The sequence below is a fragment of the Ceratotherium simum genome, chromosome 23, assembly GCF_057802395.1.
Source record: "Ceratotherium simum simum isolate JZ-2026a chromosome 23, ASM5780239v1, whole genome shotgun sequence".
NCBI lineage: Eukaryota > Metazoa > Chordata > Mammalia > Perissodactyla > Rhinocerotidae > Ceratotherium > Ceratotherium simum.
In genome coordinates this window covers 2,015,090-2,029,382 of record NC_141922.1, presented here as the reverse complement: position 1 = coordinate 2,029,382, position 14,293 = coordinate 2,015,090, and the positions used below count along the sequence as shown (strand labels likewise).

Below are 14,293 nucleotides of genomic sequence, written 5' to 3'. Positions count from 1 at the left end.
TGCAAGCACCCACTCAGCAGCAGGGCTTGCGGAATTGCCCACGAGGTACCCCTCCATTTTCTTCCTCCTCTTCCAGCTGCTGACCTCCATGCCTGACCTCTACCCCGGTCTCCTGGCTTGGTCCAGGGATGATTTCTTCCGTGACATGATCAAGTTGGTCTGTCCAGCCTCCAGGCAACATAAAAGGATTGGGCTGAGAGTAGGTCAGGGAACTCAAGAATGGTGCTCAGGGCAAAGGCAGACGTGTGCCTGGCAGGACTCTGGCTGTCTCTGCACCGGGCACACACAGTGGACACCAGAGCCTCTCATGCCCCCAAGGCGGTGCTGCCCTTCGAAGCCATACCCCAGTGTCCCGGCAACAGGTGGATGAGGGTTCTGCAGATCTGGAGGGAGCAGGGCTCTGAGACCCTTCACCTGGAGATGCACCAGACCTCCCAGGAGCTGGGGCCCATTTTCAGGTACTGCCCTCCTGCCCATGAGGGGGGAACACCCTAATGCTCTGTCCCTACAGGCTGTAAGTCCATGCTAGGTATGATGCACTGCCACATCCTGGCTGGACCCTGTGCTCTGCATCCTTAGGGAGGCAGGGTGGGAGCTTGGTGGGGGCGGGGTGTGCCTTTGATGATGGAGACTGTGGCTCTTCATGAGGACAAATTGTTACCACCCAAGAAAGGTTTCATCTGCCCACTGCAAAACATGTCAGTAGTCAAGAGGCAAGGTAGTAGGAGAGAAAGGACGTATTACAGCTTGCTAGCAAGAGGGAAGATGGCCAACTAATGTCCCCCCAAAATCTTAAGGGAGCAGAAGATCTTACAGCAGTTATATAGGCCAGGGGGTTACAGCAGATGGGGTCAGGAATGTTGACACTCTGGTGTTACAGACTGGGAGTTCCACACCAGATCTCTCAGTCTTCACTGATGATGGCTATCAGCATAGACTCTCTGTTTGGGGGTCATCACATTCCTAAGGAACTTAAATGAACAAAATTATAATCTTATCACAGCTGGGAGGTACATGCACAAACAGAGGTCGTAAACTCTACAGAGCAGTTAGATCTCCTGGAGGGTGCATATCCAGCTGAGTTAGTTTGTCAGAGGTCATTCAAAGTTACAATAGTGTTTCTTTTCTACAATGTGGCTTCCCTCATGTCAGCCTTGTGTTGAGCTGGTATCAATTCCCCCCTTTAGTTGTTCAGTCCCTCAATCTTGAGGGACATCCTGTTGATGATGGGCATAGGATGTTCCATCTCACTGAACCAGTCTCTTAGGAAGACAGGGATGCAGGTGGGCTCCCAAAGTTAGGCCTATATTGTGCAGGCAAGTAACCGGGTATTTAATAAGACAAAAAGAAAAACAAAGTCAATGGTGGGAGTAAATTATAAACCAGTTTTTGAGTCCAGAAGATTTCTAGATGTCAGTGTTGAAGCATCTTCTGCAGCTTAAAATGTCTCTGATGACGTCATTGAGTGTTCAGGTATCCTTTCTGAGTGGCTTACCTAGCAACAGACATGAATCTCTCTTAAGTTTATATCAAGTCCACCAGCTTCAGTTTGCAAGGCTTCAGGAAAAAGGGCAGGTTTAGTTCTCTGTGCTTCCAAATGAGAATGATGCAAAAAAATTGAAAACATTAGTTTGGAGATTTGTAGCCAGGTATTTCAGGAGACTAGAAGAATTCAGGATCCAGTCCAGTTAATAGATATAATAAAAACCTCAAAGACAATTAACAGAACCAGAATTCAACATTGACAAATATGTATTATAGTTTTTATTGAAACATAATTTTTCTCTCTAAAATCAACCTCATTTTTACCAAAGATAGCCAAATTAAGACTAACTGGTTTGCAACACAAGTCTAGTTTCAATAAAACTTGATTTAGTTATTTACGTAAGTGCAGCAAGAACAGCAATTGATCATATAGGCTCTTTTAAATCAGCTTTGCTGGAATTCTTTATAAGGAGTCTCAGATTGAACTTTAAAGGCCTCTCGAGGCCAGGAAAGCCAAGCCAAGGACTTTGTCATCAGACTTGCCTGTAACACCTACAGATTTGGGTGATTCCTCTCTGCTTTTGAGGTTCCCCAAAATACTGAGGTTCCAGGCACCTGTCAGATAAGTGACCTTCCTTGCTCATCCTGGTAAGATTGCTTGGAACTTCTGTAAACAAGGTCAATCAAGCCAATATTTCCAAGTGACTTTATTCCAGAAAGTCAAGCTTTATTCCTCAAAAGCTGTCTTTTCATATCTGAGTCTGTATGTTTTTCTCAAATATGATATTCCAGTCAAAGCCTTTGTAATATAACCAATGTTTCCAATTGTGTCCTGTTATAAGGAGAACAGATTCTTATTGAACTTATGCAAATAACTATAATGCCATGGAAACAATACTCACTCACTAAGAGTTTCCAAATCCTGGAGGGATCAAGTAGGGAGAAAAAAATAAACGTTTAAATTCTGCTTACAATGGTATAATTTACCAAATTGCTATAAGTCATGGTTAGCTTGAGAGAAAAGGGAAAAGGTTTTCTTAAATCTGGAAAAAAAAAATCAGCAATATTTCAAACAAAAATCATAACAATTACAATCATTCTCATCAGTTCATTCAGTCCAGTGTAATCAATTCTTGATCTTAATCTGTTAGCAGTTTTATGGGGCCATAACTTTCTCAATAAGACTTCTGTAATTTCTTACCCAGTTCAGTTTTATAATCAGAAAGTTTACCAGAAACCTGTTTTCTAGAGTAAGTGCCAGAGTCCTTTCCATGAATTTCTCTGAAGATGAAAACATTTGCAAAAGCATCAGAGTGAAACAATAACTGCCTATAAACAACAAGACCCCAAAGTGGCAACTGACAAAGAAATTTGGTTAATTTCAGTGACATACAACACTTCAAGATAATAACTCAAATTATGACTGATCAGGACAGATCAGAATTCTAGGAATGTTATATAATTTTTAAAGCATTTACATTAATAACATTTGCCCACACAATATCATAGGTCCCTATGAAACAATGCTTAGTTATCCATTTAGCCATGGTGACAGTTAAAGATTTTCAGGCAAATGCAGAAAATTAAATAGCTGTAAGAAAAATCTTAGCACCTGTGATTAAAGACCTGATAAAAACAATACAGGAAATTTATTTTGATAAAACACAAAAACCTTTCATAATTTCCCTATCAAAAGCAGAATAAAGTTTAAGAAAAGTATCCTTTTAAGAGAGAAAGAATCAAATTCATTTTTTTAAATAATTTTATTTATTTATTTTTCTCCCCCAAAGCCCCAGTAGATAGTTGTATGTCATAGTTGCACATCCTTCTAGTTGCTGTATGTGGGACATGGCCTCAGCATGGCCGGAGAAGCGGTGCGTCGGTGCGCACTCAGGATCCGACCCCGGGCCACCAGTAGTGGAACATGAGGACTTAACCACTAAGCCACAGGGCTGGCCCAAGAGTCAAATTCTAATTTTGCACCAGTTTACTTTTGACATTAAAACTCATTTACTTAATTAGATTTACTCTAATCCCAGCCAACTTGACCATGCATAAAACTTTTTTTTAAAGTTCCTCTTCCACAAACCTTCTATAAATTTCTTTCTACATTCAGAATTTGTCCTATGCCTTCCTTTCTTCCCTTCTAGTACTTTAGGACAAATTTATCTTTCTTAACAAAACAAACAAAAATATTTCCATTATTTTTACCTTCTTCACTGAAAACATACATTTTACTTTCCTTGAATACAAAGATGTTTTCCTCATTAATTTTTAGTAACCTTAATCACATATTAGAATTTTTAACCCTTAGAAACCTTAATTTTTAAGTAAAAACTAATTAAGCAATTATAAACTTTCTTTTTCATTAGTATTCTGTGGCTTGACAAATTTATAAACACTTTTTATAATTTCTAAAAACATGTTACTTCATAGTACAATCTTTTAATAAAACAGAAGACATTTTTACCAATAGATCCAAAACATCTTTTAGTTTTTCTTTAATAAGAAGCCAAAAGTAGATAAACTTAGATATGTGTAGCACTAATGTCTCATTATTTTATTTTATTTGAAAACGACCCAACAAATTTTTATCATTTAACTTAATTTAGCAAAACTCTAAAGTTTTAAGTTATCAAAAAATTTGGAGGCTGTTTTTCAAGTATACAAAACCACAAAACATGCTTATTGTACCCAAAAACTCTAACCCATTTTCATCTATCTAAATCATTTGTTTCCAACAATTGTGTTTCAATTACCCATGAAAACTTTATGAGATATTAGACCAAATTAACTATCATTTGAAGCTATTTTACTGATGAATTTGCAACAGACAACATGAGCTTATTGGACTAGTAAACCCAGGTGGCATGTTGGCATCATATCCATATACTGACAACTCTGAGGACATGCCTTCTTCAATCAAACCAACAAACTTAAACCAGCTTTCATTTACCAAAGATTAATTTATATCATGTTAACTTGAAAGACATTTGGGCTAATTTCTATGACATTTAGAATTTATGTCAGCACTTACTTTAAACCAATTAAACAGAGCTCTTAATTTTGACCACACCATCCGGAGGTAAAATATCACACATATGTAAGATACCTATAGACAAACACACACACAGAGTTTCCACAGCTATTTTTAAAAATTACTGTCATGAATCAGGTACAGTAATACAAAGCTCCCTAGTTATGAATCCATATTTTGTTTTAAGACTTTTTTACTAATATTTGTGGCGAAGACACTCAGGATGCTAGATTTTTGGCGAGGGTGCTCTTATGGCCGTTTTTGCCTTCCTCCCTTTTTTTCTCTTCAGTCTTAGGAATTGCTGATGAGCTAGCTAACACTTCCCAGAGAGGTGAGGCGGTAACCCTGTCTGAGATAAAGGAACTGGCTGGACTCTGAACTGCCCCTACAGTTGTATCTCCAGTCTTACAAGGATTTATTTTAAGGACAATTGCTCTTGATTTCTCAGAAATTGGGCTGTAACTGAAATGACACTATAGGTTGATCTACCTGTCCACCTAGATCACAAAGGCACAGAGAAACCACTCAAGTTTTCTCCAAGATGGAGTTTCTGGGTCATAACCCACCCAACTGAAAGTGTTTCCCATTAGTTAAAGTGCACCCGAGGGGTGAGTCTCCAGGGGTGCTTGCAGTGTTCCCCATGGCTGTAAAGCTGGTGTCCCACTGACAGCAGCCTGGAGAAGTATGCAGAGCCCGACTGTGGGCTTCAATACAGCCATAAAATTTAGTCAAGTCCCACTCAGCCGGGGCACTTAGTCCCTGAGCCAACAGAAAGCAAGCCAGGGAGGCAAGAAGCAAAGGCCTGGAGCGGGCTGGGGGCCGGGGGTCCCAATGCCAGGGTTGAGAGTTAAGTCCCTGGAAGAAAGTTTTTTAAGTTCTCAATTTTTACAGAAGGTGCAGGCTCAGGTCCAGCCTGAACTTAACCTCGACTTGGTGACAACAGAGGAGGTGACAAATGAAACAGACAGAGAAGGGAAAGAGGTGATCAGGCCTCGCCCTCACGGCTTCTTCCCAAGGGTTATCAAGACAACGGCCACAGAAACAACAGTTCCCATGCTGGGGCACACAACCCTGGCAGGACAGTTTAAACCAGAAACCAGAGCCACCAAGAGACAACTCACTTGGGGTCGCCGGGGTGATCAGGCCCAGAAACAAGAGGGGAGCTGCCAGGGGTGAAGCCTTTGACTCTCTAAAGATTTCTTTGTTTGTCGGTTCAAAAGCTCAAAAGGAGCACAAAATGGCCACTGTAACTACAAATTATCTTGGGTTATCTTGCCAGCTATTTACAGTTATTTCCATTTTAGAGGGCTTTTCCCAAGGTGGCCATAACAAACAAGGTAATTTCTAAAGAGAGCTTTTTATGATTACCAAGAAATTCAGTCCCCAAACAGCCAATTTTAAGCTATTTACCAACACAGACAAAGACACAGAAAAGCCAGACACCAGCGAACTAGTTCTCAGATTTAGGGTATAAAGTCCTACAACTGTTCCCACTCTGAGTGCGTGCCCAGACGGTCCCATTGGATCCCAGATGGCTGTGCTGCAAACTGAAGGACCCCAGATGGAGGGGAAGGAAGTTCACGAGCGTCCTCAAGTGACTTACCCTATTACAGATTGAGCCCATCGCCTCACCAAAGTAGCCATTTCTCTTCCTACCACAACCAGCGTTAGGAGGCAGCCGGCGTTGGTCCAGGAAAGCAGGAAGGGCAGCTCCCCAAGACAAAGAGAGCCTCGGCAGCCGCTAGGGATTTACCCGACAGGTCACCCATCCAAGGTCAGCTGGCCAGGAGCAGGACTTAATGTCCCGCTTGGGGTGCCAAATTGTGACCGCCCAAAAAGGGGGTTCACCTGCCAGTGGTCATCACATTCCTAAGGAACTCAAAAGAACAAAGTCATCATCTTATCACAGCTGGGAGGTACAGAGAAAAACCAGCAGGGGTCGTAAAATCTACAGAGCAGTTAGATCTCCTGGAGGGTGCATATCCAGCTGGGCTAGTTAGTCAGAGGTCATTCAAAGTTGCAGTAGGGTTTCTCTTCTACAGTGTGGCTTCCCTCACATCAGCCTTGTGCTGAGCCAGTATCAGGAGCACTCCACGGCTCGCTGCTGAGTGGACAGAGCCCACACACTAGAGTGGGAGAGGCTTCAGTTAGACAGCAAGAGGGACTGCCTGCTCTGAGCCACAGTGGAGGAGAGGGGGGAGGTCAATAGAAGACAGGCCAAACATTGGAGGGGTACGGGGGAGGACACGGCCCCACACGAGGGCATTGAGCTTTGTCCCACAGGTATGACGTAGGAGGGACACAAACGGTGTTTGTGATGCTGCCCGAAGATGTGATGAGGCTGCAGCAGATGGAGAGCCATCACCCGCGGCGGGCAGCCGTGGAGCCCTGGCTGGCCTACCGACGGCATCGTGGGCACAAATATGGTGTGTGCTTGCTGTGAGGACAAATTGCGATGGGGGCTGGGCAGCCTGGGTGCAGACACGAGGGAGAGAGGGAAGACCCCAAAGCACGCCTGCTCTGGGCCTATCTGGGCGGGTGGAGAGAGGGCGGGTGGAGAGAGATGGGACAAGTGCCCATCCCATGGGGTCAATGTGCCCTGGGGTGGGGGAGGGAGAGCAGGCGCACGGTGGGGCCCCTTCCTCCAGACTGAGAGGAAGGACAACAGCTACCTCGAGGGAGCACCCTCCACGCAGAGCCTCCGAGGGTCTCTCTTGCAGGGGCTCGCCTCCGACAGCTCAGGAAGCCCAGGCCTGGGAAGGGGAGTCACCGGCCAGTGGTGCACATCAGCGTGTGCTGGAGCCTGAGGGTCCCCCAGGCTCGCAGCCCTCCGCGCCGCCCCCGGGCCTCCTGGAGTTGAGGCCAAGGTCGGTCAGGAGGGAGAGCCTGGGGATGGGGCGATAGCAGACTGGGCGCCCGGTGGCACCTTTGTCAGAGGCCGAGCTCGGAGTGGGAGCCTGGGCGAGCGTGCCTGTGTGTGTCTGGGGGTGTCTGCTTGTGTGGACGTCTGTGCCCGTCTGAGTATGTTTGCTGTGTGTGCACATGCGTTCCTGTGTGTGGATGTCGCTACATGTGAGTGAATGGATATGTGTTTGCCCACGTCGACTTCCTTGTGTTTGTGCTCACGTGTGTGCCTGTGTATGTGCTCAGCCACTGCACGTGTTGGTCGTGTGCCTCTGTCTGCTTGCATGTGTGTGTGTGTTTGCCTGTTGTGTGTGTGCCTGCCTGCATGTGTGTCTGTGTGTGTGCATGTTTTTGAGTGTCTGAGTGTTGTGTGTTGTGCATGTGGGAATTGTGTGTCTGTGTTCACGTGTGTTTTCCCACGTGTGTTCCCTGTGTTAGCGTACATGCGTGTGCAAGTCCGTGTGCATCTTGCTGTGAGCAGGTGCTTGTACTTGTGTGTCATATGTGCATGTGTGTGCACGTGATCGTTCTCAGTACCTCAGGCGGCTAGCCGCAGGAGAGAAGGCGTTAATGCTGGAATGTGACTGAGAATGCCCATCCCTTCCCGTCGGCCACTGGGGGCCGTCCATGGAGCCCTCACATGCTCTGGGCTCTGTTCTGAGTATATTAGGAGAGATGCAATTTGGTTCCCGCCATGGACGAGCTGGAGACACTGTAGGGACAGGAGTAGGGGTGACTGGCACAGGGGCCCCTTTCACAGGGACGGGTAGGGTGGGGAGACGAAAGTCACAGGGGCCTATCCTGCTTGGGGCATGGTGTGGGCAAAGTGGGAAAAGCTTGACAGGAGGGCCAGCCTCCATCCTCGGAGAAAAGGCCTCCCACAGCCCGGGAGGGGGCTGGGATGGGGATGTGTGGGCCGGGCACGGGCTGCAGGTCTGCGAGAATGCAGCACGTTCTGGCAGGCGCTCGGTCTCAGCCCCAGCACAGACTTGAGCACCCTGGGCACAGCACCTCAGGCCCCGGAAAGAAAGGGGTGCAGTTGGGCGAAACACGACAGCCTTGCCACCCAGGACCAGCAGGCAGCTCCGTGTCTCGCCCATTTCCCTTTGGGGATAAGGAAGACGGGTACTGGGGTCTGGGGGCCGGCTGCTGACAAGAGTTGCCCTGGAGCTCTGCTCTCTGCTCTACAGAAAGCGGGTCGAATGGCACTTCAACGGAACGATTGTGGCTGAACCCAGAGGTGCTGTCACTGCAGGCCGTCCAGAAGTACATCCCCATGGTGGATGGGGTGGCAAGGGACTTCTCAAAGGCCCTGAAGTGGAAGGTGCTGCAGAATGCCCGGGGGAGTCTGACCCTGGATGCCCAGCACAGCATCTTCCGCTACACCATAGAAGGTGTAGCGGCACAAGGGGAGGGCCGGGATCGGGGTGCTGGGGGAGGCCAGGAACTGGGGCGGGAGGGCTGGCGGGAGCAGCCGCGAGGCCCAGGCTGCCTTAGGTTCAGCCACCACATCCTCCCTGCAGCCAGCAACTTAGCCCTTTCTGGAGAGCGGCTGGGCCTCCTCGGCCACAGCCCGAGCCCTGCCAGCCTGCACTTTATCCACGCTCTGGAGGCCATGTTCAAATCCACCGTGCAGCTCATGTTCATGCCCAGGAGCCTGTCACGCTGGACAAGCACCCAGGTGTGGAAGGAGCACTTTGAGGCCTGGGACTACATCTTCCAGTATGGTGAGGGCCAGGGACCCGGCAGTGCTGCGAGGCAGGGACACGGGGGTCCCCAATTTCCACTTACCACAGTCTGGGAGAACTGAGGCCACATAAGGGGCTTGCGGCATCTTCATGGTCCCCGAGGGAGCTGGCACTGAGGCCGGGCTGGGCTGATCCCGAGAACTTGGCACAGGAGCAGGGACACTTGGGGTACTGAGGGCTGACGGGCAGGGGGACAACATGAAGAAGTGCCTCCCAGCACCAGGCCCAGGGCCTCTGTGTCTCTGTCCCCACAGCCAACAATTCCATCCAGAAAATCTATCAGGAGCTGGCCCTCGGCCGCCCGCGGCGCTACAGCGGCATCGTGGCGGAGCTGCTGCTGAGTGCAGACATGAGCCTGGATGCCATCAGGGCCAACTCTATCGACCTCACTGCCGGGAGCGTGGACACGGTCAGGCCAGCAGCCAGCCCTGCCCAGCCACCCCGGGCCCTCCTGACCCCTCTCAGCCCAAGTGTCTCCTGCACGCCACCTCCCCAATCTGTGCCTCCAAGACTGCTGGTCTTGGGCCTCAGCTTCTGAGCTGATGGAATGCTCGGAGGGGAGGGAACAGGGGAGCCGACCCTGGAAGGGAAGGAGTTTGCAGTCACTCGCGTGGGAAACCGTGCTCCAGGCAGAGTGCAGAGTGGACAGAGCCTGGGGACGTGCAGCCGCACAGACCCCGTTAGGACGATCCGGGTCCTGGGAAGAGGAGCAAGGGCCGAGAGGCAGTGGAGGGCTGCACAGGGGACCCTTCCCAGTGACAGATTACATTTGGCTTCCATAAAAGATCCTCAGAGGCGACAGGCTGATGACAACACAGGGCTCCAGCTTGTGCAGGAGAGGACAGATGGCAAGCCAGCACGGTGGGCACGGTGGGCCCCAGGGTGTGGAGTGTAGCCAAAGCTTCCCGCCTCAGACCAGCCTTCATCTGCCAGCGTCTCGGAGGGCCTGCTCGGGACCCAGCCCTGGGTCTGAGCCGGGCACAGACTCGTGGTGAGAAACTCCCTGAGCAGAGGCTGAGATGCAGTCACCGTGAGAGAGCCCCGGGGAGGGATGTCCTCAGGGGGCAGCTCTGGGAAAGCTTCCTGTAGGAGGGGGCCTTTCAGCTGAATGTGGAAGAACCACATAGAAGTCAGACAGGCCATGAAGAGGAGGCGGGGAGGGCCGCAGTCCAGGGCCTCCAAAACCGGACAGCGAGGGAGGGAGTGAGGCTGAGTGGAGGGCAAAGGGCAAGTGGGCAGACGAGGCAGAGGGGTCAGCATCCCTGTCAGGAAGGGCCTCGGGCACCAGGCCCATTTCCAAGGCTAACAGGTGTCTCAGGGAAGCATCTCAATCAGACTTTGCTCCCAAGTGTCCCCATGTGCCACGGACAGAGCATGGACTGAAGCTCAGGGGGCAGCAGGGAGGCCACTGCTGCATGTCAGGTGAAGCCAGAGGCACGCTGCCCTGGGGACGGGCATTCAGGAGATATCTAGCCCCCAGACCTCAGGCTGGCGTGGCGGGCGCCTCTCCCAGCACATGGAAATGACCCAGGAGGAGGAACTGGTTGGGGTTCCCGGGTGGCGGTTCGTGTTAGGACCGTGAGAGCTGGGCTGGCGTGCCTGTGGATGCCCAGGGGAGATAAAGCACTGAGAGCCAATGGACCTGGGACTCCAGAACCCACCCCCCTCAGGTAAATGTCAGGACGGAGGCCCTCCTGCTCCGTAGGAGGGTGAGAACCCGGCCCTGAGTGGCTGGAGGAGGCCTGGGTCTTCACTGAGGTGGGACACCTTTCCTGAGGGGTTCGGAGAAGTAGGTGAGGTGGGTTTAAGGATCTTGAGGTCTCACATCCCGGCTCTGTCCTCCTCTGGGCATGCACATCACTGTGCATCTGAGACAACCCCATCCCCGGGGCAAGACCACCTTCCTGGGAGGGGTGGCCTGGGGCTGAGGTGCAGGGCCTGTGCCAAGGTCTGAGGCCTGCACCCATGGCTCCTGCAGGCGGCCTACCCCTTATTAATGACCCTCTTTGAGCTGGCTCGGAACCCCGAAGTGCAGCAGGCCCCTACGCCAGGAGAGCCTGGTGGCCGAGGCCAGGATCTCTGAAAATCCCCAGATGGCAACCACAGAGCTGCCCCTGCTGCGGGCGGCCCTCAAGGAGACCTTGAGGTAGGTGTGGCTCCACTGTCTGGAGAGCAGCCTGGCTGGGGCTTGCAGACACATCCTGATAAGCAGCTTTGCCCAAGGCTGCATCCCCCTGCACCTCCTCTTCCTCTCCCTAAAGGGGCAGGGGCCCTTCTCCCTCTAGGATCCCCCGCCATCCTCAGCGCTGTCCTCCCTGACCCGGGGCTGCTCAGGCTGGGGGAGCTTTGGCTGATCTCAGCAGATGCAAGGAAGCAGCCTCTTGATCTGGGCTTCCTGGTGCAGAAGCGACTGTGAGGGTGGGGGTTGGGGTGGGGGCTGGGGGGAGCTCCCCTGGGCTGGTGTGCCCTGGCCAGAAAGGGTGCAGAAGGGAAGCCGAGGGTCTTGTCACAGCTGAGGACCCTGTCGGATGCCCCTATCCACAGGCTGTACCCCGTGGGTGTCTTCTTGGAGCGAGAGGTGAGCTCGGATCTGGTGCTGCAGAACTACCACATCCCGGCTCGGGTGAGTGAGGCCCCACAGCCCCTGCAGCAGACACCAAGCCTGTCTGACCTTCGCCCAGGGGGCGGCTGGCTGACCCTGCCCCTCCCCACCTGCCCACAGACAACGGTCAGGGTGACGCTGTACTCCCTGGGCCGAAACCCCGCCGTGTTCGTGAGGCCGGAGCGCTACCACCCCCAGCGCTGGCTGGACAACAGGGCCTCCAGCACCAGGTTCCCCCACCTGGCCTTTGGCTTCGGCCTGCGCCAGTGCCTGGGGCGGCGCCTGGCGGAGGTGGAGATGCTGCTTCTGCTGCACCACGTGAGCGGGCCGGGGCGGGGCGGGGCGGGACTGGACGGCACCTGCCTGGGCGTGGCCTGTGGGGGCGTGGGGCGGGAGGCCGGGGGTGTTCAGGGACCTGGTTGGGCACTACAGGTTTCTCGGTTTTCCGAGCCCACCTAGTAGAGCGCTGGAAGGTGGGGAAGGCTGGACCAGGACCCTGGGGCTGATCTGTTGGTCTGGGGAATTCGCGCCTCTGTCCTAGGTGCTAAAAAACTTCGTGGTGGAGACGCTGACGCGAGAGGATGTGAAGATGATCTACCGCTTCATATTGATGCCCTCCACCCTCCCCCTCCTTACCTTCCGGGCCGTCAAATGGTCACGTCTCTGCACTGTCGCCCCAGCCACACCACCAGCCCCGTCTGCCTGACCCCAGGCCACCCTTGTTCCTCCCATGGACCATGCTCCCTGAGGCACTCTGTCCAGCCAGCACCTTGCACAAATGGAACAGCCCGGGTCCTCCGAGGGTCGGGGCTTTCCAGGCTATGCAGCAAGGCCAGGGCAGAGCTGGGGATGAATCTTGGTTGCAGGTCCCGGCTGTGTGCCCAGTCCCACCAGTGCCTTCTCCAGCAAGGAGCATCCCCTGAGGGCCTTTGACTCTCTGTGGCCCCAGCACTAGCTCCAGGCTCCTCATGTGTCCATCCAGGGGCCTCAGATCCTGCCTCTTGCTTCCTTGTCCAGTCTCATGTAACTCTCTCTACTCAATTCTGCCCCATGCAAGAGCTGACAACTTCAGGGTCCCTTGTCCTGCTCGTTTGTTTCAAATGCTATACTCTTTTCCTGCAACACTCTTGCCTAGATGTGACCTTCAAGCTGGGTGATTTGTTCGTCTCCCTTTTCTGCTCAGCCCACTTGGGCTCCTCTCGGCAGCGCCAGTCCTCTAGGATTGTGGCTCAAGCCCCAGGCCAAGGTGCCTGGATAGACAGATCATGAGTAGTGTTTACTAGAAGAATAGACTCCAAGGAGCCGTCTTGGACATCTGGGGCAATGCTACTCAGCTGAAAGCAGGAAGGATGGGAAACCCCTTGGCAGGCGGCAGGCGACCACCTAGAAGCCCCTAGAAGAGAGGGTGAGGCCATCTCGGCCAGGCGCAGCCTCGTGCTCCCTCTATCGAGCCTCTGTATGAAGTGCCCGCTGCCCTTTCACAGGGACCTGCGGGAAAGGGGCTGCCCTGCCCCAGCGGGGAGAGGCTATGAGCAGCTGAGACTGCCGGGCGCCGGGCTGGCAGGAGCGCTCGGCCCGCCCACGCCGCCTGGGGCCCAGGGCGCCCCGAGCTGACAGGGGCGCGAGGCCATGCTGGTGGTGGGGCCGCCCTTCTCACCCAACTCCGCCCCTGTCCCAGCTGGTGAGGACCAGGCGCTCAGTTCACAGCAAGGCCTTCGGGAGGCGGGGTCGCCTTCTGGCTGCACCTGCCCCGCCAGCCTCCAGTCGCCCCGAGGCATCCTGCTGGGTCTCCAGATCCGCTGGATGAGGAGAAGAGTTTGCGCACTCCTCCCCACTCTGCTCTGCCCACGGCAGAGGCCTGCTGCCCGGAGATGGGCTTCTCTCTGCCCAGAGGCTCTGCTGAGGGACTTGGAGAAGAGAGGAGCTTCCAGACTCTGGTCAGCCCTGGCTCACCACGGGGGCCCAGCCCTTGATCCCTCCGAGATCCTTCCGAGCCTCACATTTTTCCTTCAGGAATTCTGTATACGAATGTCCATGCACCAGGCCCCAGTGAGGGCAAGACTGCTGTGTGGAAAGTGCCCAGCTCTCTGCCCCAACAAGCCCTCAGTAAACGGGAATTTCTGCTCCCGCCTCTGTATTCGTGGCCCTGCTCTGTGGGGAGCTGGCCTTGTGTGATGTCAGGAGTGGAATGAAAATACAGTTACCCTGTGGTGAACGTGTGTCATTCTGCCACTCTGGGCACACGTGTTCACTGCATCTTCACAGCAACTCTGAAACGGAAGCACTTGCCATCCCCACTTTACAGATGAGGACATCCAGCCTCAGAAAATTCGTTTAGCTGCCCCGGTTCTCACAGCTCACCCATGGCAGAGGCACCCCCAGCACCCAGGATGCCAATCTCACCTCTATTGCCTCCTTACCTCTCCTCCCCATCAAAGGACCTTGGAGTGGGAGCGCATTTGCGCATCTTGGAAACAACCTCCAAGTTAAAGCATCTCTGGCTGCTTTTAAGATCGT

At 52.4% G+C, this 14,293-nt stretch overlaps 1 protein-coding gene across 1 annotated transcript; it reads left to right on the top strand.

The window, feature by feature from the left end:
• Window positions 1-219: 219 nt before the first annotated feature.
• Window positions 220-13,142, top strand: LOC147913970 (cytochrome P450 11B1, mitochondrial-like). Its single transcript, XM_087447109.1, is given in 11 exon segments — window positions 220-458; window positions 6,806-6,961; window positions 8,617-8,644; window positions 8,646-8,820; window positions 8,950-9,153; window positions 9,429-9,583; window positions 11,153-11,215; window positions 11,217-11,320; window positions 11,719-11,797; window positions 11,897-12,094; window positions 12,318-13,142. Coding segments are annotated over 11 exon segments (1,566 nt in total). The 3' UTR covers window positions 12,483-13,142.
• The last annotated feature ends 1,151 nt before the right edge of the window (window positions 13,143-14,293 follow it).